This window comes from Ranitomeya imitator, chromosome 4 (genome assembly GCF_032444005.1).
Source record: "Ranitomeya imitator isolate aRanImi1 chromosome 4, aRanImi1.pri, whole genome shotgun sequence".
Taxonomy (NCBI): Eukaryota; Metazoa; Chordata; class Amphibia; order Anura; family Dendrobatidae; genus Ranitomeya; species Ranitomeya imitator.
Window position 1 is genome coordinate 470,794,388 of NC_091285.1, and position 22,110 is coordinate 470,816,497.

The 22,110-nt window shown below is 42.4% G+C and overlaps 1 protein-coding gene across 4 annotated transcripts in view; it reads left to right on the forward strand.

Moving 5' to 3' along the window:
* The window catches only part of LRRC49 (leucine rich repeat containing 49), a 334,326-nt gene that overhangs the window by 298,833 nt on the left and 13,383 nt on the right, over positions 1 to 22,110 (forward strand). For all 4 annotated transcript variants that reach the window (XM_069765877.1, XM_069765876.1, XM_069765878.1 and 1 more), the window contains 4 exons: positions 2,203 to 2,440; positions 3,111 to 3,296; positions 7,065 to 7,174; positions 11,795 to 11,948. In XM_069765877.1, coding sequence (XP_069621978.1) covers positions 2,203 to 2,440; positions 3,111 to 3,296; positions 7,065 to 7,174; positions 11,795 to 11,948 — 688 coding nt within the window. The remainder of the gene's footprint in view (positions 1 to 2,202; positions 2,441 to 3,110; positions 3,297 to 7,064; positions 7,175 to 11,794; positions 11,949 to 22,110) is intronic.

Consider the following 22,110-nt stretch of genomic DNA (forward strand, 5'->3'; position numbering starts at 1 on the left):
GTGTGTTTGGCAGTATGTTTTTAGAGGAGAAGGAAATGACTTGTTCATGGTTGTATAGACCTGGAAATAGAACTGGGATTTGTGCTCAGTGGGATGTGCCCCTCATTAAACCAAGCAAAAAAAAAACATTGCTTCAGAAAAATCCCATATGATCTTGCCAAGTTGTAATTTCTTGAAGTTGAATTTACGTGCCAACAGGAGTTAAATTAATACGATCCGCATTGCAGGCAGGCTTAGTTAGTTGGGTGAATGCAAGGCTGATGACTCAAATACTGAAAGTTTGGCTGACGATCATTGTGATGGCAGAACAATGTTTCATATTTGCTACCTTGTGTGATTGTGACTTTCCATGAAAATGCCTGCTCCTGGTGTGCACCGAGAGTGTTGGATGTTGGACAGGTCTAAAGTTTTTCAATGTAATATTTTCACCTTTTTTTTAGGTATAGGTAAAATTGGTATCTAATGCAGTCTGTAAAGTAATTTTCTTTATTGTTTTTCTTATTTCCCACTGCTTTCCCAGTACCCCCACCTGCATTGTGCCCCATTATATGGATACTCTCACTACTTGCATCAGTCACTTTTTCTCAGTAGGGCTCACAATTTAATTCCCAATCACTGATGTACACTACACACATGCCAATTTTATGCTGAGCCAAAATCCAGAATACACTGAAGAAAATGTAAAAGATATCCAATCTGGATGTACACAGTCTGAGGGTCCAGGAAGCCTCATATGGATCAAGTCAGGGCAACTACAGCGGTAATCGAACAGCAAACAAAGAGGTTTCAGCTTTGAAAATTAAATCCCAGGTAAGTAGAGTTTCACATTTATTTAGTACAATTAATACACTCCATATGGGTAAAACTGGGTGTAGAGGACCTACATGTTTCACTCATGATGACTACGATAAAGACTTTCTGCTGAAACCCATATGTCTGTTACCTTTCTACATCTTGGAGTGTATTATCTGTTCTTAATAAATTTGAAGTTCTGTTTACCCTGGAATTCATTTTTCACTCTGGATCCTCTTCGTTTGTTACACAGAAGAAACTCTTGAAATTGTAGGGAGAGCATACAAATTTCATGGAGACGTTGCGTATGGCAATATTGTTGCCCAGGGTCCCAGTGAGATAAAGTAATGCTAAGCATTAAGCCAATGGGCCGCCCCACTCTTCATATAAAGAAAATGTTGATAAAATTTTATCTGTACATTACTTTTAGGTATCCTTGTGAATCGCTGACTATCCCACAGGCTACTTTCCAGCAGTGCCACGAATTCCCAAGGAAGGTACGAAATAATGGGACAGCGGTAATACAGCTCAGCAGACAGTATCACACATGATAAAATTAGATATATGGCTCAGCAGACAGTATCACACTTGATAGGCTTACATACACTGATTTCTCTTTTTGTCCGTTTACTATGAGTGAATGAGACGTTCAATGGAAAGCGGGGGAAAACACTTTGATACACTGTTGGATTTCCCATCATGTGTGATACTGTTTGTTAAGCTGTATAATACTGGTTATGCCATTATATTTTATCTTAATTGGAATTAGTGGTGCTGACTAAAACTAGCTTGGAGGGCTACCAGCGATTCCCACAGATGGTTCTTTCCCAAGGGGGTTCTCAGTGCCACATCAGAGTCGATAACAGCAGCTTTTAGGCCCCTGCTGCATCAGGTGTTCTTAACACAACCCTTCCGAGTGAGCGCAGCTAACACTTGGGTTTTGAGTCTCCATGACATATCTTTTCATTTTCAAAATACAGTGGTACCCTGTGAGCATTTTTCCCCTTTTCTTGTAGTATCTTCGAATCACCTTACAATGGTGTTATTCATATTACTATAGGAGTAAACAATTTCAGCTTCATAATAGATCTAGAACACCCAAGTAGCAATCATAGGGTCACTTAATAGTTCTCCTAACACCATGAACATCACTGAACTGTGGTACATTGTTCATCTGTCACAAAGCTCTCCTACCTTCTTCTGCATTCTACTCTGTTGAGAAGACAGTACAGTACTTGAAGCATCGTCTTCTGGCTATCATTGTATTTATCTATTTAAGAAAGTAAATCACTCAACTACACAATCTGTTCTACAGAATAAAACGTTTTTAGAAAGATAATTGGGTTGTCAAACTTTAAAGATATTGGAACCTTGCTTAAATATTAATGATCACATCTTCTTCCACTGTAGATCACTTGATACTGTCCTCAGCAGTGCCGTGCAAGGACTGTCTGTGGTGGACTCTCATCTTGTGGAGTTGGAAGGAGATACTTTGTCACTTTATGGCCTGGGAGCTCTTGAATCTCTTGACCGGACATGGAGTGTACAGACCGCTGGTTCAGTCAACATCATCTCTTTCACTTTTATAAATTTTGAAGATATAGTTCAGGTTCTGCCAAAAATAAGAATCAAGTTTCCCAATGTAACGGTAAGTATGGAGGCAGTGAAGCCTTGGATATTGTCATTATGTAGTTTATTTTTTATTTATATAGCACCATTAATTCCATAGTCCTGTACATGAGAAAAGGGGTTATATACAGGGTTATAGATATTGTTAACAGAAAATAAATTTACAATGACAAACTGGTACAGAGGGGAGAGGACCCTGTTTTTGCAGACTTACATTCTACGGGATAATGGGGAAGAGACAGGAGGTCGGGGTGATGCAGCACTGGTGGTTGGTGAGGCGGCAGCTCTGGCGGTGGTGAGGCGGCAGCTCGGGTGGTGGTGAGGCGGCAGCTCGGGTGGTTGGTGAGGCGGCAGAATGGTTATTGCAGGCTGTGTGCTTTCCTGAAGAGATGGGTTTTCAGGTTCTGTCTGAAGGATCCGAGGGTGGTGGATAATCGGACGTGTTGAGGCGTGGAGTTTATCTTATGTTTTTAATTTCTATTATGTACAGAATAGATCTATAGGGATATGTATGAATTTACTTAAAGCTTGTTGGATATTGTATGGATACAGAACATGTTATTTTCCTATAAATGTTTGCCTATCTGTTATAACTCATTTTGTCCCTGTTGATCTGTGTTTTACATGTTGGGGATCTCTATTGCTGGAATTTCACTGCAACTTAACTTCATTTTCATTTGCTTTCACAGCACCTTAAATTTAAGGAAAACAATCTGATCACCTTGAATCAGTTCAATGCTCTAGCTCAGATGCGTCGGCTAGATCAGTTGACGGTCGAGCCTCAGGGAAACCCTGTTGTTAACTTTACTCTTTGGAAGTATTATGTTCTTTTCAGACTGAACAATTTCAGCATTCAGAAAGTCAATGACAACGAGGTAAGACAAGCATGTTAACAAGCTCTCATTTATTTTCATATTCTAGCTTAAAGGGAATCCATCAATATGATCAACATTAGCCGTCTACATGGGCATGTAGGTCGTAGGAAGCTGAATAAAATGATATCATGATATCTGCGATCTAATGTTTTATTGTAGAGAAATGCTTGTTTTTCTTAATATGTAAATAAGCTGTTATGATCTATGGTCCGGACACACATATCTCTGGGAATCTTCCTCTAGAGCTTATTATAAATTAATTGTTGAGTTACCAGTGTGAGACATGTAGATCAGGAGAGTAAGCTGTTAGTTATTACATGTCTTACAAGAGTAATGCCACCCTTCTTTTAAAATGAGCTCTGAGGCAGATTCTCAGGGAGATATGTGTCCGGCCCATAGATCTTAACAGATTTACATATTAATAAATATGTGGAATCCTCTGGGATAAAAATTCAGATTGCAGATATCATGGTATCATTTTATTAAAATTTCTAAAAATTTCTATGACCTACATGCCCATATAAACTGCAGAATAAATATTTAACCCCTTAGCGACCACCAATATATCTTTTTACTGACCTGAGCTATAAGATCATAGCATCCCCATACAGGTGACAATCCCGCAGCTGTCAGCTGTACGCTATAGCTGACAGTTTTCTGCATCAGCCACTATCCGTGTGTCAGTGCCAACACTGATTGTGGCTGATGCAGAAAATTGTCAGCTATAGTGTACAGCTGACAGCTGCTGGATTGCTATTTCCGTTTAACCCCTTAAATGATGATGTTAATAGTGACTACAGCATCTAAATGGTTAAGAGAGTGAGAAATCCTATAGAGAAACAGAACCACAAGAACCAAAGTACAAAACTAAATTCTTTATTAAATAGACAATACAATTTTATTGTCTATTTAATAAAGAACTTAGTTTTGTACTTTGGTTCTTGTGGTGCTGTTTCTCTATAGGATTTCTTGCTATTTCTTTGTGCACCGAACTAACGTTACACATCCTAGCACCCTTGATACACTGTTTTGTGGTGCGTATATGGTCTGATATATATGCTCTATGGTTAAGAGAGTGCAGGGGTTCCCTCTTTACCCTGATGCCACCCTTAGCTCTTGATCATGTGGTCCTAATTTTTGCCATGGCACTTCATGGCCATATAGGGGCCTTAGAATCTGCTGGCTACAGTGGCCTGTTCAGAAGTTACAAAAATTTAGGTGGTGAAAATAAACTTTTCCATTCCTGTTCTGCCACTTTGCATGAATTCGTGAAAAGCTCCTGATGGGTTAATGATCTACCTTAAAGCAGTTTTAACCCCTTACCGGCATCGGACGTACTATACCGTCCGATGCCGGCTCCCCTGCTTTGATGCAGGGCTCCGCGGTGAGCCCGCATCAAAGCCGGGACATGTCAGCTGTTTTGAACAGCTGACATGTGCCCGTAATAGGCGCGGGCAGAATCGCGATCTGCCCGCACCTATTAACTAGTTAAATGCCGCTGTCAAACGCAGACAGCGGCATTTAACTACCGCTTCCGGCCGGGCGGCCGGAAATGATGTCATCGCCGACCCCCGTCACATGAACGGGGGTCGGCGATGCTTGTATATTGTAACCATAGAGGTCCCAGAGACCTCTATGGTTACTGATCGCCGGTGGCTGTGAGCGCCACCCTGTGGTCGGCGCTCACAGCACACCTCCATTTCTGCTACATAGCAGCGATCGGCAGATCGCTGCTATGTAGCAGAGGCGATCGAGTTGTGCCTGCTTCTAGCCTCCCATGGAGGCTATTGAAGCATGGCAAAAGTTAAAAAAAAAAGTTTAAAAAAATGTGAAAAAAAATAAAAAAAACATAAAAGTTTAAATCACCCCCCTTTCGCCCCAATCAAAATAAATCAATTAAAAAAATATCAAATCTACGCATATTTGGTATCGCCGCGCTCAGAATCGCCTGATCTATCAATTAAAAAAAGTATTAACCTGATCGCTAAACAACATAGCGGGAAAAAAATTCGAAACGCCAGAATTACGTTTTTTTGGTCGCCGCGACATTGCATTAAAATGCAATAACGGGCGATCAAAAGAACGTATCTGCACCAAAATGCTATCATTAAAAACATCACCTCGGCACGCAAAAAATAAGCCCTCAACCGACCCCAGATCATGAAAAATGGAGACGCTACGAGTATCGGAAAATGGCGCAATTTTTTTTTTTTTTTTTTTTTTTTTTTAGCAAAGTTTGGAATTTTTTTTCACCACTTAGATAAAAAATAACCTAGTCATGTTAGGTGTCTATGAACTCGTAGTGACCTGGAGAATCATAATGGCAGGTCATTTTTAGCATTTAGTGAACCTAGCAAAAAAGCCAAACAAAAAACCAATGTGGGATTGCACTTTTTTTGCAATTTCACCACACTTGGAATTTTTTTCCCATTTTCTAGTACATGAAATGCTAAAACCAATGATGTCGTTCAAAAGTACAACTCGTCCCGCAAAAAATAAGCCCTCACAGGGCCAAATTGACGGAAAAATAAAAAGGTTATGGCTCTGGGAAGGAGGGGAGCGAAAAATGAACACGGAAAAACGAAAAATCCCCCGGTCATGAAGGGGTTAAATACGTTGACGGGTGCGGTTTTTAAAATGGCATCACATTTGGAGGTTTCCAATATGTAGGACCCCCAAAGTCTCTTCAAAACTGAAAAGGTCCCTATAAAAATAAGTTTTGTAAATTTACTTGAAAAAATTAAAAATTACTGTTACATTTTTAAACCTTCTAAAATGCTAACAAAATAAAACAACATTTTACAAATGGTGCTGATATAAAGCAGAAATGTGGGAAATGTTGTTTATTAATGTTTTTGTGGGGTGTGGCTATCTTGATTAATAGGATAATCATTAAAATTTGAAAATTGTAAAAATTGCTAATTTGTTTACATTGACAGTTGATAATTAGAAGTGTTTGGGGAATTTACTTACAATCCCAATTCCCCAAAATTTGTGATGGTGTGTAAAATGTAAGGAAGATAGTGCAATTATTTTAAAATCTCTTCTAACCATAGATCACCTCTTATAGCCATATTTTATACACAACAGACCGTAGATCACAACTTGAGAGGCAAATATTCTTCCTGTTCATTTGAAAAAGTGGCATTGATGGCAGCAAATTGGGACAGGGTTAAAAAAAGACTGTAAAAGTAAAAGATACCAAGGGTCAATGTTCAACTAAGTCAGATGACTGTGTTTAAACAGAGCATGTTAGAGAGGCAGAGTCTCTCATAAGCAAAGATGGTCATAAAAATTGTGCAACAATTTCATTAAAATTTTCACTGTAAAATTTCAAATATTTTGTATATGCCACCATCTACAGTGCATAATATCAAAAGTTTCAGAGATTCTGGGGAAATGCATGTGCGCAAGAGACAGCTGACTGTCACTATTGGTAGCTTGTGATCTATGGGATTTCCAAAATTTGGGGTCACATGCTAAAAGGTCTCACCTGGCTTCTGTTATACATGCAGTCTCGTGACATCACCCCCGCACCGTGAATACATGGGTATTGTGGCATTGTGTGCATTGCACACTGTCACGATTCGGCAGTCTGCACCCATATAGCAACTTCAGACTTTTCAATTCACCCAGGACAAAGCCCTTTAACTACCATGTGTGTAAATACAGAGCCACATACACGTCTGTCCTAAGTAAGCTGGATGTGTGCACTTTGTTTGCAATAATTGTAAATGTCTCACAACTCCTTTTTTTGTGTATTTGCAGGTTACTCAAAATGATGTAGTTATGTCAGAAAAACTTTTTGGAATTCTTGCCTATATTGCAACTTCAGAGTTACCTCAGTATAGACTCACTGCTCTGCTGGGCGACTCCAGGTACACGTCGGCTTTTGTTTCAGATATTGTTGCAAATATAATTCAGCCATTCTTTTTATGTCACTTTTTTAACAGAAAGTAGGAAGACCACTGTTCTACATGATTAAGATCTACTACTATATTTATCTTTCGCTTGTGCATTTAAATACCGACACCTGCTAACTGTATATAGAATGTTGATGGTTTGGGGTTCTGATGAATGAGTGTGCCCGGAAAGGCGTTATCTGAATATGCTTGTGTCTTAAATAAGTATTTTCGGCATGTACGCAAAATATGGTCGAGTTGCCGCATCTGCATGTCTCACTCCTGTTTGACCGTCGCAACACTTGCAGGGATTGCCTGTTTGTTAGACAATCCCTGCATGTGTTGTGGCTGTCGAACAGCTGCGAGACATACAGCCTCGGAGACTCAAGCATATTTTTCTAGCACACCGAAATGCTCAATTAGCGCCTGAGCGTGCTGAGATAATACCTTATGCGAGCACTCTCGCTCATCACTAGTTCTGATATCTTGAATTATCAATCCATTTTCTCTCAACCCCCAAACATTTCCTTAAAATGGATGTTCATATTTGTTACCAGAGAATATGCCTGTACAAAGCTGGCTGTCCTGCTGCTTCTGACCTAGAAGTAACAGCACTTTGATAACAGAAGAAAGTTATACAAAGCAGATCTTTGTCTGGAAAGGGAGAAAAGCATCTAAGTTGTCAGGGAGAGGAGAAGTCACATAAAGTTGACTGTTAAGAGTGCAGAAATGAAGGCTGACACATGCATGTGCGCTGGGGTAGAGATCATACAGGCTGTGTAACAGTATATAGAGAAAGAAGAACAACCACAGCAGCCTCTAGAGGTGAGAATTGGTATATCATACTCCTTAGCATTGTGTCAGCGGAGGAGAAAACAGTACAAGAATGAAGATGTGTTGATACTGGAGAGCTTGTGAAGGCAGCAGTATCCTAGACCCAAAATCCTCACTAGGGCATACATTACTGGAAGGGGCATGCTCAGTCTGAACCTAAGAACAGGTCATAAACTGCATATTAGAGGGTCTGAAAATTAATGAATAAAGGGATTTAGATTACAGCTTGAAACTTACTGAACATTTTTTGGTTTATTTGTTTACTCTATGTAACCACTACCATATATGAAGTAGTTATTTTTGTGTCAAAGATGTCCATAGCTTTTAAACTTAATTTGCCAAAGTATAGAGTTTATAATTTTGTAAAAACATTGCAGTGCTTACTTGGTAATAAGGATGTTTAAACAGGATTTTAGCCCAGAGCTGTATTTATTATTCTGGTTATTAGTGGATACAGTCAGCACGTTTGTGGCCAGTTACATTCTTAAAGGGGTTGCATAATAATAATTTCCACAATTGGATGTGTTAAAATAAAATGTTCCTGTGCTGAGATAATCTTATAAATGTGCCACTGCTGTGTACTGTGTAATGACTGATCATATCACATTGCCTGATCATACCACATCTCCTAGGCAAGGGAGGAAGCAAAAGAGTATAGAGACATTACAACATGGGATCCAAATAATTATTTGAGGTAAAACGTTGCTTAAAAACAGCGTTATCTGTTTTTCACTGCAACCTTTTGAGTGCCAAGCTTTGTCTTCGGTATTGATTAAAAACAGGCAGGGAAATGCTTTACCTCACAGAATCAGCTGTGATCCCATGCTGTAATATGTGTATACTCTCTTTTGCTTCCTCCCCTCCCAGGAGCTGTGGTATGATCAGACCATATTCCTGCACGGTCAGACACGGCCATTACACAGCACATTGCTGGGCACATTTATAAGATTACCCCAGCAGAGGGACATTTTTTTATGCACATTCACTTGTGGAACTTATTATTATTCCAAGATATATTGGTTAAAATCAACTTTAAAATTAACTTTTTTTGTGGGAAAACCACTTTAACTCCTTTCTGCCATCCGACGTACTATTCTGTCCATGTGACATGGGCCCTAATTCCCATGGACGGAATAGTATGTCACATGCGATCAGCCGTGCTCCCCCCGATCATGGCCAGGTGTCAGCTGATTATCACAGCTGACACCCAGTACTAAGTGCCAGGAGAGGTCATGGATTAGATGTGGTTAGGGTTGGGATTAGGGTTAGGGGTGTATTTGGGTTAGGGGTGTGGTTAGGGTTATGATCAGGGTTGGGATTAGGGTTAGGGGTGTGTTTGGATTAGGGTTTCAGTTATAATTGGGAGGTTTCCACTGTTTAGGCACATCAGGGGTCTCCAAACGCGACATGGCGTCCAATCTCAATTCCAGCCAATTCTGTGTTGAAAAAGTCAAACGTTGCTCCTTCCCTTCCGAGCTCTGCCGTGTGCCTAAGCAGGGGTTTACCCCCACATATGGGGTATCAGCGTACTAGGGACAAATTGGACAACAACTTTTGTGGTCCAATTTCTCCTGTTACCCTTGTGAAAATAAAAATTTGGGGGCTAAGAAATCATTTTTGTGGGGTAAAAAATGATTTTTTATTTTCGCGGCTCTGTGTTATAAACTTTAGTGAAACACTTGGGGGTTCAAAGTTCTCACAGCACATCTAGATCAGTTCCTAGGGGTGTCTAGTTTCCAAAATGGCATCACTTGTGGGGGGTTTCTACTGTTTAGGCACATCAGTGGCTCTGCAAACGCATCATGACACTCGCAGACCATCCCATCAAAGTCTGCATTCCAAAACGGCGCTCCTTCCCTTCCGAGCTCTGCCATGCACCCACACGGTGGTTCCCCCCACATATTGGGTATCAGTGTACTCAGGACAAACTGCACAACAACTGTTGAAATATGATTTTTTTATTTTTACGACGCTACATTATGAATTTCTGTGAAGCACTTGGGGGTTCAAAGTGCTCACCATACATCTAGGTAAGTTCCTTAGAGGGTCTACTTTCCAAAATGGTGTCACTTGTGGGGGATTTCCACTGTTTAGGCACATTAGGGGCTCTCCAAACGCGACATGGTGTCCAATCTCAATTCCAGCCAATGTTGCATTGAAAAGTCAAACAGCGCTCCTTCCCTTCCGAGCTCTGCCATACGCTCAAACAGTGGTTCTCCCCCACATATGGGGTATCAGCGTACTCAGGACAAATTGTACAATAACTTTTGTGGTCCAATTTCTCCTGTTACCCTTGGGAAAATAGAAAAAATTGGATTTGAAATAATTAATATACGATTAATTTGCAGGTTAATAGCATTATGAAGGTGCTGGGCCGCAATACTGAAATTATCAAAAAGCCAAAATAGGAGAACCATGAGTCAAAAACTAGCCAATAGATAGTACAGAACTAATATAAACTTTATTTAATACATAAAATATTACAATTACCATGTAAATATAAAGTGACACATAGTGACTTAATCCAGGTACAGAGAAGACCGTATATCACAGACCATATATGTGATATACGGTCTTCTCTGTACCTGGATTAAGTCACAATGTGTCACTTTATATTTACATGGTAATTGTAATATTTTATGTATTAAATAAAGTTTATATTAGTTCTGTACTATCTATTGGCTAGTTTTTGACTCATGGTTCTCCTATTTTGGCTATTTGGTTGAGTCGCCTTTCTTTGAAGTTATTTAGGCTGATGTTTATTTATATATAAATACTGAAATTATGGCACCTGGGGGAAATTGAACTATATTCCTGCCGACAGCCCACAGAAATAAGTCACTGTGCACAGCACTGAGAGTGGCAGAAGTAAGCACACCCCAGTACTGACTGACAGCCGGCTATGTGGTGCATCAGTGCAGATTGAGCTCTCGGTGCCACAGGGTACTTACATCCATTGCTCTCAGTTCTGTGAGTGATGACTGTAATTGCTCCAGGCATGCCTGCAAGACTGAAAGCCAGCGGCTCCTGCGAGGATAAAAAATATTTTTATCTCAGGTGGCACATTTTAAGTACTGAGGCTGGGCACCTTCATAATGCTATTAACTTGGAGAATAACCTTATATCTGCAGATTAACATCGTTATTGGACATGACCAGTTCCCTTTTTTAGCTCATCTGTGAGTATGTAGTGTATCCGAAACATCAGCAAACTGTCAGCTCCTGTTGCAAAGAGACAATTTCAGAGAATGCAAATTGCTTGCACAAGCCATTACGCAAGAAGGAATGTGGGGAGATTTTACCTCTAAGGCCGGGGTCACACTTGTGAGTGCAGTGCGAGAAACTCGCGGATCAATACCCGACACTGCCGCCGGCACTCGTTATCGGAGCGTTCAGCTGCATAGAAATACACGATACAGTCCCGATTGCTGGCACTGCCGGGTATTGATGCGAAAGCCTACACAATTGTGACTGTAGTTGTGGACTATATTACAGGCTGTGTCTTGCGCTCTGCAATGTGCTGTAGTTGTAGATTCTTTCTATATACTGTATAAACTAAATGCTGTTATATAATGGGCATGAAACATTTTCGAATATTTTATTTTTTCCATACCTGGACCTCTCTCCTTGGCTGGGTTGGCTTGCTTCTTCTCAAAGTAATTTTGTTCTTGCAGTTTGTGCTACACTTTTCGGTTCCTGCTTTTGTACCTCCTGTGTATATTCATCCTATTAACAACATTTATATGTGTATTCTTTTCTCAAGAAAGAAAACATTCCATCAACTACTAGACACAAAGTCTAAGAAGGTTCTGACAGGTGGTGAAGAAAGTAGCGAGAGTAAGCGACTTCGTGGAGAAACCCCAACCCGAGCGGCATTACAGTACATTCCACAGGATCTGCTCAATGAGAAGATAGAGGTAAACGTGTACAGCCCTGACACTACATTTATCACTTAGCAGTAGTGAATAAGTGGGTTAATTTATGAAAACTAGTACATATTAAAAGACTTCTGGAATAGTAGCATGCAGTTGTTATTTTCCGCAAAGGATCACAAACTTAAAAATATGAAAATGGAGACCTGGTTAAGTATCAACTTTTATATTCGCAATTACTCAAAATTGGCCTTGTACATTAATGTCCATATTAATGATAACACTGTTAAACACTACTATGTACTGTTTCATCCTAAGATAGGCTGTGTAGTTCTCCAGTGGTGATAGATCATATCTAGATTGTCATGACCATCTCAGTAAGGGGCTTCAGAAGAGCCTGGCATGGACAGACCTTGGCCAGGTTCAGCTAAGCACATGCTGATGCTTACATGCATTTCATTTCCTGAGTAGCAATTTAGTCTAGACCTTATTTTTTCATTTGTGTTAGTGTACAATCACATTGGCATATAACATGGCCGAGTGCTGTTCAAAGTTTTTTCAGATAGCCCAATGTTCTAATACGGGGCAGTGGAGCTCTGCCATTATTTTCTCATGCTGATTCAGCATGAGAAAACAATCGCAGCATGCTACAAGTGGCTCCGATAATCGTATCACGTGCACCCATACAAATCTATGGTTGCATGTGAAACATCGGACTGCACTTGACTCGGACTGCACCCATTATAATCTATGGTGCTATTCACATGTCCGTGTTTTTTCGCAAACCGCATGTTCATGCAAATCTCATGGAGACATGTCCGTTCTTTTCCGTTCTCATGGATGAAAAGGGGGCCAACACAAGTCTATGGGTTGGTAAAAAAACAAAACACATGCAGCAAACTGAAGGCAGTTGTTTGTTGTCCATGTTTAATCCCTTCATGACCGGAGGTATTTTCATTTTTGCGTTTCTGTTTTTCACTCCCTTCTTCCCAGAGCCATAACTTTTTTATTTATCGGTCAATAAAGCCATGTGAGGGCTTGTTTTTTGTGGGACAAGATGTACTTTTGAGCGACACCATTGGTTTTAACATATCGTGTACTGGGAAACAATTCCAAGTGCGTTGAATTTGCAAGAGAAGTGCAGTCCCACAGTTGTTATTTGTTTTGCTTTTTTTTACTACAGTATGTTCACTAAATGCTAAAACTGACCTGCCATTATGATTCTCCAGGTAATTACAAGTTCATAGACACCAAACATGTCTAGGTTCTTTTTTATCTAAGTGGTGAGAAAAAAAAATTGCGCCATTTTCCGCTCACAGAACGTCTCTATTTTTCGTGATCTCGGGTTGGGTTTAGGGCTTATTTTTTGCGTGAAAAGCTGATGATTTTAAAAATATTGTTTTGGTGTAGATACGATCTTATGATCACCCGTTATTGCATTTTAATGCAATGTTAACCAAAAAAACGTAATTCTGGCATTTTGACTTTTTTTTTTCTCATTCTGCTGTTTAGCAATTGGTTACTTTTTTTTTTTATATATATTGATAGATCAGGCAATTCTGAACGTGGATATACCAAATATGTGTATGTTTGATTTTTTTATTGTTTTATTTTGAATGGGGCAAAAGGGGGGTGATTTGGACTTTTATTTTTTTTAAATATTTTTAAAAACATTTTTTTTTTACTTTTGGCATGCTTAAATAGTCTTCATGGGAGACTAGAAGCTGCCATATCCTGATCGCTTCTGCTACATGCAGGCGATGATCAGATCGCCTGTATGTAGCAGAATTTCTAACTTGCTATGAGCACCATCCACCAGGCGGCGCTCGTAGCAATCCGGCAGTGACAACCATAGAGGTGTGCTCGAGACCTCTGGTTGTCATGCCAACCCATCGGCGACCCACAGTCATGTGACATGGGCGGGATTTGTGGCGCACTTGCCAGAAGCGCGTGTTAAATGTTGCTGTCAGTTCTACCTGCGGCTGTTAGCGGCACATGTCAGCTGTTCAAAACAGCTGACATGTGCTGGAAAAGATGTGGGCTCACTGCCAGAGCCCACATCAAAGGGATAATGTTCGACATTGGTGTACTATTACGCCCGATGTCGGAAAGGGGTTAACATTGCAAAGAATAGGCGCAGCTCTGTAATTAATTTATTTATCCATCCATGAAAAAAACTGATGACACTGATGGTGAAAATGGATATATGGATAGCACGCTGACACTGATCCAAAACAGGATGACACCAATACCATTTTTTCACATATCCATTTAAACACGGACATATGAATGAGGCCTTAGTCGTACTAGAAGATCACAACACTGCTCTAATGGAGATGAGTTACATAGCTGGGAAATGGCAAGTAAAGGAGATAGCGGTAATCATTCTCTGTGGGTACTGACTTGTATATAATTTTTGAGCTCCTGACCAGACAAACACTTTAAAGAGAACCTGCTGATGCTGATTAATATAATACCTGATGTGAAGGGATCTGCTCAGTGGCTACTGAATACTCACCTTATGCAGTTTTCAGAAAATGACATCTTGCGGGACGGGACACAAGACGTCGTTTTTTGAGCTGAGCCAGAATCTTAATCTGTGCATGAGCAGCCTCTGGCGCCATTTCATTGAAGTCCTGCACACGCCGGCTGTCACTGCGCACGTGCCGCCCATACAATGATGTTGGCGCTGAATTTTAAAAAGGAGGCAGGTTACTGAATAATCAGTGACCTGCACAAGAAACAGAGAAGGCTGGAAGGGGGCGAATAACAAGAAGGCCACCCTGCCAACACGTTCAACCCCAAAGCACACTGAAGCACACAATACGTCATTTTCTGAAAATGTCATAAGGTAAGTATTCCAGCCACTGAGCAGATCCCTTCACATCGGATATCACATTAATCAGCATCACAGCACCATTATCACCATGCCTTTGGTTTATAGGGCTAAATCCTGCTGACAGGTTCACTTTAAGTTTGGGGCTAGCTATGTTTAGGTTTTTGTCTAATTGACTAATGTAATTTGTTAATATATTAAAATAGCAGTCACTCTACATGAATACAATCTTTTGTATACATTATAACAACACCTTCACCCTCCTGGATCTGGAAATGAACTAAAAATCACAAGATCAAGTAATTTAATGGTTTAATCCATGTCATTAGCTAAAAAGGAGTGGTAAATTGTTTGTTAGTGTTATCATTGAAGGTCTTCTTTCTTGCCAATATAAATTATATCACAAGGGTTAAGTAAGGGCAGTGAAGAGAAAGCGAATGTAAGAACAAAATCACAAACCTTCAACACAAATAGAAAATGCTATTCATACAAATGACCGATGGGAACATGTAATACATTGTGTATTTGCCATGAACAGATAGATGCAATCATCAGTCTCTCCGTATAGCTGACCTTATGCCAGAACTATTCTTCCTAGTCCTATTCATCCTGCCAAAAATATCAGAAGTCTATGAATTGTTTTCATACAGCAAATCCTCACTATTGGCATCTTACAAACATACCAGATTTTTGTAGAAATCCTGAGAGCAAAATAGGAAGATACATCACAGATGAAAGAGCCTTATTTCCGAATACCAGTTCACAACACCTATATTGTGCAGGATGCAGCCGACCCCCTTTATAAAAAGCAGAGGAGCAACAGCCGACACAAATTGGTGATTAACAACTATTCACAGACTTCTCATCCGTGTGGGTGCGTTGTTTAGGATTCTGAATGCACAGGCTGATGCATGTAGTCTACCTTGTTGGCTCAAATCCTATCATTCTCGCCCATATTATTAGATCGGGCCCAGCACTATATAACTGCACCCCCCCACCAGGACAGACCCCAATTTTCCCCACCAACATTACAAGGCCTGGTCACCTCCTGCAAAGATGTATATAACACATAAGGTATTAGCTGTTTTTTTGCCAAAATATTCAAGCTCACAACCCATGTCAAGGGAGGGTCCTCATTTTCTTGCAGGTTCCTACAATAATTTTAAAGCAGTTATCCAAGTTTTATCTGTGTGGATATTGTATGAAATGAAAAGAAAATCAGAATGCAGTGACCTTTTGGATGAAGTGCGACATGTTGGTTTGCATTTGTACATGAAAGTGCAAGTAGCTTCTTCAGAGAGGAAGAGGTCAGGAACTGTAGTGCCACCTTATGGAAGTGGCAATTCTAAAAGTCAAAGCCTGGCCACATATCTTAAAGGAGTTATCTGGGATTATTTCATTTTTTTTTCTTATTAGCCTCAGAACTTACGTAGCTAGCAGCTATATGTCTGTATCTGTTGTGCCTGACACTGATCTCTACCAGCTCAACACCGTCATGGACCGCTCCTGCAGGCAATTCTGCGATTTCTGGTGATGTTACCTCAAGAGAGCAGCTGCATTCATGGCGTCCCTGCTGTATCCTGTGTAAGGCTTGGTCCCAGCTTTGGCACAAGCTAATGTATTGATCCCACAGAAGGAAGAAGGGGAAATAAGGAGATAAACTCTACTGATGTTGCTGGCAGGAGCTTTCCATGCTCGTGATGTTACTGCTCCCTGCCCATTCCTTTCATCCAAGTAGTGATGGTGTGTGCTATAGCAAAGGACCTTTGAGCTTAAAGAGTAAATATCATTTTAATTTTTATTCCATAAATCAATGGTACACATGAAAATAAGCAACTTTGTTATTTATCTTATCCAAGAGATTTGCTTCTTTCTCTGCCAGAATTGATCAATCATTATCAAAATTCTCAATTCTGAGGTAAAATCTGTATTCAGTGAAGACATGCATTCCCATTACTGAGATAGGAGGTGGCAGCTGCTATATGTATAATTCTATGTAGATGGGAGGCGCTAGAGGCATAGCTCCTTCCTCCTCCTATCTTATCAATAGCAGCTGCCATCTCTTATCTCAGTAATGGGAAAGTCTGTCTTATATACAGATTTTACTTCAGAATTGAGAATGACAAAATGAACGTTTCCCTAAAAAATGTTGCTTTAGCCACACATTTTTCCTTTCCACAAGGGTAACCCGAGAAAGTGGGCCCCAAAATCGATTGTGCGATTTCTCCTGAGTACGCAAATACCCCATATATGGTGGGAAACTAATGTTTGGGGGCACGGTAGGGCTCGGAAGGAAAGGAGCACAATATTGGCTGGAATTTTGGCGGGTACCATGTCACATTTGAAGAGCCCCTGACGTGCCAAAACGGCAGAAACCCCCACAAGTGTCCCGATTTTGGAAACTACACCTCTTGAGGATTTCATCTAGGGGTGTAATGATTATTTCTAGCCTTCAGTTGATTCTCAATTACAATTTTTTTCCAATAAAATGTTGCTTTAGCCCCAAGTTTTAAATTTTCACAAGGGATAATAGGAGAAAATGGACCATACAATTTGTGACGCAATTCCTTCTGAGTATGTCAATAATTCATATGTGTTCAGAAACGACTTTTGAGGCACAGTACAAAGATCAGAAGGGAAGGAGCACTATATCTGAGTTCATATTTTGCTGGAATGGTTTTAGGGTGCCATGTCACATTGTCAGAGCCACTGAGGTGCCTCAACTGCTCAACCCCTCCATATGTGACCCCATTTTATAACCCATTCCCCCTTTATGAATTCATCTAGGGGTGAAGTGACAATATTGACACCACGTGTACCTCACAGAATTTTTAGACGATTGGCCAGTGAAGAAAGAATTACATTTTTACCACTAAAATGTTATTTTAGCCCCAAGTTTTTTTTTAATTTTTATAAGGGTTAATAGGAATAAATGGACCTCACGGTTTGTTGTGCCATTTCTCCTGCACGCACAAATACCCTATATGTAATTGGGAACTGCTTTTCAGGCACAGTGGAAAGCTCAGAAGGGAAGAAGCGCCATAATGTAGTGCAGATTTTGCTGTTATGAGTTGCAGGTGCCATTGGAAGAGTCCTGTGATGTTTGGGAGGCAGAATGAAAAAATCAATAGCAGGTCAAGAATTGGTTTTAGTTATTTATTACGATCTGTTAGGGCTAGCGGAACGCACCAAATAATAAGACAGATAGAGCAAGGTGCGTTCGCAGCCCGGGGTCCACCGTGCAGAGATGGAACCTGCTGCCAAGTAATGACGGACTATATGGCGGTACAATGTGAATACACACACGGGTTAACCTCACCCTGTGTGAAGGAAGCGAACCCTGTTGCGTCACAAGGCCGCGGTACCGCACCAAGAGCGCAAGCAAGGAGTCTCAGAACTCAATCCCAAGACACAGGATTTGAGTACATAGACCTCATGCGCTCGACACCGCTACTGGGGTGTCAGAGTGACAGAAATAGAAGCACGAGAGTGCATGCAGTGCCGCACTGGCGAACGCCACTAACCACCCAGGCTTGGGTCAGGAAAGGGCTGTGAAAGCGCACGGCACCGCACTGGCGGTCACAGCAATAAGACACTGTATTGTGTGTTTACGTGCTGATGGCTAAGTCGGGCGCTAGATAGCAATCCTTCATTCGCGAGCAGTCAACAACACTAGGAATGGGAATGATTTAGGAGCTTTCATCCATCGACATACATCCATCAACAAACACACATTATCAAGTCTAATAACTTAAGTCTATATAAGCTGCGGTCATGCGCAGCTTATATAGTTGCAGCACGTTCAGGACCTTCCAATAAAGGACCAATGGGAATCTGCTACCGAAGTTTTGCACTTTCATGACCTTCCTGGAGGACCAATGGGATGTGCTGCAGTACCTGAGCATGTGACCCTCGATCTCCAACGGGAGATCTTGCCCTGGGCATTCTCAGAAAGAGAAAAGCAGGACTTAGTCCCAAAAGCACCTGCTCGCCGCTGCCCAACACTGACTTCAATGGTAGAAGCAGGAAAAGCAGCAGTAACTCTTTGTACAGAGTGGGCCTGAGCAAGACGCTGGGACCGACGTCTCCGCTGAGCAGACTCCACTGCGGCTGGAGAAGAATGGGAGACCGCAGCGGAGATGGCTCGAGATTCCCCCTGTGCAGAAGCGGGAACTCGACACCTAACATTACCCCCCCTCCTAGCACCCTCCCCTCCTTGGAGCTCGCTACGCTCGAAGGCAGCAATGAGCTGTGGAGCTCGAATGTTTTCAGCAGGCTCCCAGGACCTGTCCTCTGGGCCATAACCCTTCCAATCCACCAAATTGAACTTTTTGCCACGTACCACCTTGCACCCCAAAATAGCGTTCACCTCGTAATCGTCCGTAGATGAACCCGATGTCCCGGCAGATGACTCGGAAAACCGGGACATGTATACGGGTTTCAAGAGGGACACATGAAAGGTGTCGGTGATACCCAAGCGTGGAGGAAGGGCCAGACGGTAGACCACAGGGTTAACCTGTTCGAGGACCTTGAAGGGACCCAAGTAGCGAGGCCCGAATGGCATCCTGAGTGCGGTCCCAAATGTCCCGTGCCTCAACAGCCCAGTCTGCCACCCTGGAGTCAGCGGAAGACACAGGCATGGGCACAGGAACACGCGGATAATGGCCGTAATTTAGGAGGAATGGAGTCTGACCGGTGGAGTCGGCTACGGGGTTGTTAAGCGCAAACGCTGCCCATTGTATGCCCAGTCATCCTGCCTGGCAGAAACAAAATGTCGTAAATATGTGACCAAGGTCTGGTTGGCCCTCTCTACCAACCCATTCGTCTCGGGATGATATGCCGAAGAGAGATTCAACTCAATACTGAGTAGACGACAAAGCTCTCTCCAGAATCGAGACGCAAACTGGAGACCCCGCTCACTAACAATTTTGTCTGGCATACCGTGTAGGCGAAAGATGTGTTTGATGAACAAAACAGCCAAAGCCCGTGCAGAAGGTAGCCGTGGAAGAGGCACCAAGTGCACCATTTTGGAAAAATGGTCGGTGATCACCCAGATAATGGTGCAGTTACGAGACTTGGGTAAGCCCACTACAAAGTCCATCCCGACCATCTCTCAGGGCCTGTCCGCCACGGGCAGAGGGTAAAGCAAACCAGCTGGCCGTTGCCGAGGGGACTTGTTCTTGGCGCAAGAGACACACGCCTGAACATATTCTGCGACATCACGAGCCATATGCGGCCACCAGTATGTCCTCGCCAGTAACTCAGATGTCCTTTTGGAACCAAAATGTCCACCCACTCTGGACGAGTGTGCCCAAGAGAGAACCTCCGGTCGCAAACTGGATGGTACAAAAGTCTTGCCTGGAGGCACAGACTCTAGCGAAACCGGGGCCACAGTTCTGAAGCTCTCGGTGGGGACAATAAGCCGAGGCTCCTCTTCCTCCTCCACAGATGACACAACGGAGCGAGTGAGAGCGTTGGCCCGAATGTTCTTCTCCCCAGAAAGAAAATGGAGGGTGAAATGAAACCGGGAGAAGAGTAAGGACCATCTGGCCTGGCGAGAATTCAACCGCTGGGCTGTCTGCAGGTACACCAAATTTTTATGGTCTGTGAAGACTTGGAACTGAAAACAAGCTCCCTCCAAGAGATGTCTCAACTCCGAGAAAGCCAACTTCATGGCTAGCAACTCCCTGTCCCCGATGGAATAATTCCTCTCTGCTGGTGAGAAGGTCTTAGAAAAGAAGAAGCAAGGATGCTTCCGACCTTGAGCATCCTTTTGGAAGAGGACTGCTCCAGCACCAACAGAAGAGGCATCCACCTCCATGATAAATGGCTTATCAACATCGGGGCGATGTAGGATGGGAGCGCTAGCGGAGTGTGACTTTATGGAGTTAAAGACCTTGGAGACCTCCTCAGACCACAATTTGGGATTTGCCCCCTTCTTGGTGAGGGCAACCAAGGGAGCTACCAAAGTTGAGAAGTGTGGAATGAACTGGCGATAATGAACCCCATAAAGCGCTGCACCGCTGGGTTCCTGCCAGTCCATCACAGCCTGTAGTTTGGCAGGATCCAGAGCCATTCCCTGGGCAGAGATGATATAGCCTAGGAAAGGTAAGGACTCCTGCTCGAACATACACTTCTCCAACTTGGCATAGAGGGAGTTTGCCCGTAGGAGGTCGAAAACTTTGCAAACATCTCTCCGGTGGGAGTCAATATCTGGAGAGTAGATGAGAATATCATCCAGATAGACTACGACCGAGGTGGAGAGCATATCCCGGAAGATGTCGTTCACAAAGTCTTGGAAAACGGCTGGGGCATTACAGAGCCCGAAGGGCATCACCAGATATTCATAGTGCCCATCCCTGGTGTTAAAAGCCGTCTTCCATTCGTCCCCCTCACGGATGCGAATCAGGTTGTAAGATAATAATAATAATAATCTTTATTTTTATATAGCGCTAACATATTCCGCAGCGCTTTACAGTTTGCACACATTATCATCACTGTCCCCGATTGGGCTCACAATCTAGAATTCCTATCAGTATGTCTTTGGCATGTGGGAGGAAACCGGAGTGCCCGGAGGAAACCCACGCAAACACGGAGAGAACATACAAACTCTTTGCAGATGTTGTCCTGGGTGGGATTAGAACCCAGGACCCCAGCGCTGCAAGGCTGTAGTGCTAACCACTGCGCCACCGTGCTGCCCTAATTTAGATCTAATTTAGTAAATACCCTTGCTCCCCGAAGCCTATCGAAGAGCTCAGATATCAAGGGCAAAGGATAATTATTCTTAACGGTGATGGCGTTAAGACCCCTGTAGTCTATGCATGGACGCAATTCCCCATTCTTCTTCTGCACGAAGAAGAACTCTGCCCCAGCAGGTGACACTGATTTCCTAATGAATCCTTTTGCCAGATTTTTCTGGATGTACTGTGACATTGCCTCCATCTCCGGGAGAGATAACGGATAGACTCGACCCCGGGGAGGCTCAGCACCAGGCAAGAGATCAATAGGACAGTCATAGGGGCGATGGGGCGGAAGGGTCTCCGCCGCCTTTTTGGAGAACACGTCTGCATAACACCAATACTGCTTGGGGAGAGAGGATAGATCTGCGGGTACCTCTGTAGTAGCAACCTGAACGCACTCCCTCTGACACCTACCCCCACAAGATTCGCCCCATCCCAGAATTCTACCTGAGGACCACTCGATATGAGGAGAGTGGTACCGTAGCCAAGGTATTCCCAAAAGGACCTCATCAATTCCCTCAGGAATGACAAGCAGAGATATAATCTCCTGATGAGATGGCGACATGGACAGAGTAAAAGGGATGGTCTGATGTGTTATCTGTGAGGGCAGTGTCGACCCATTCACCACTCG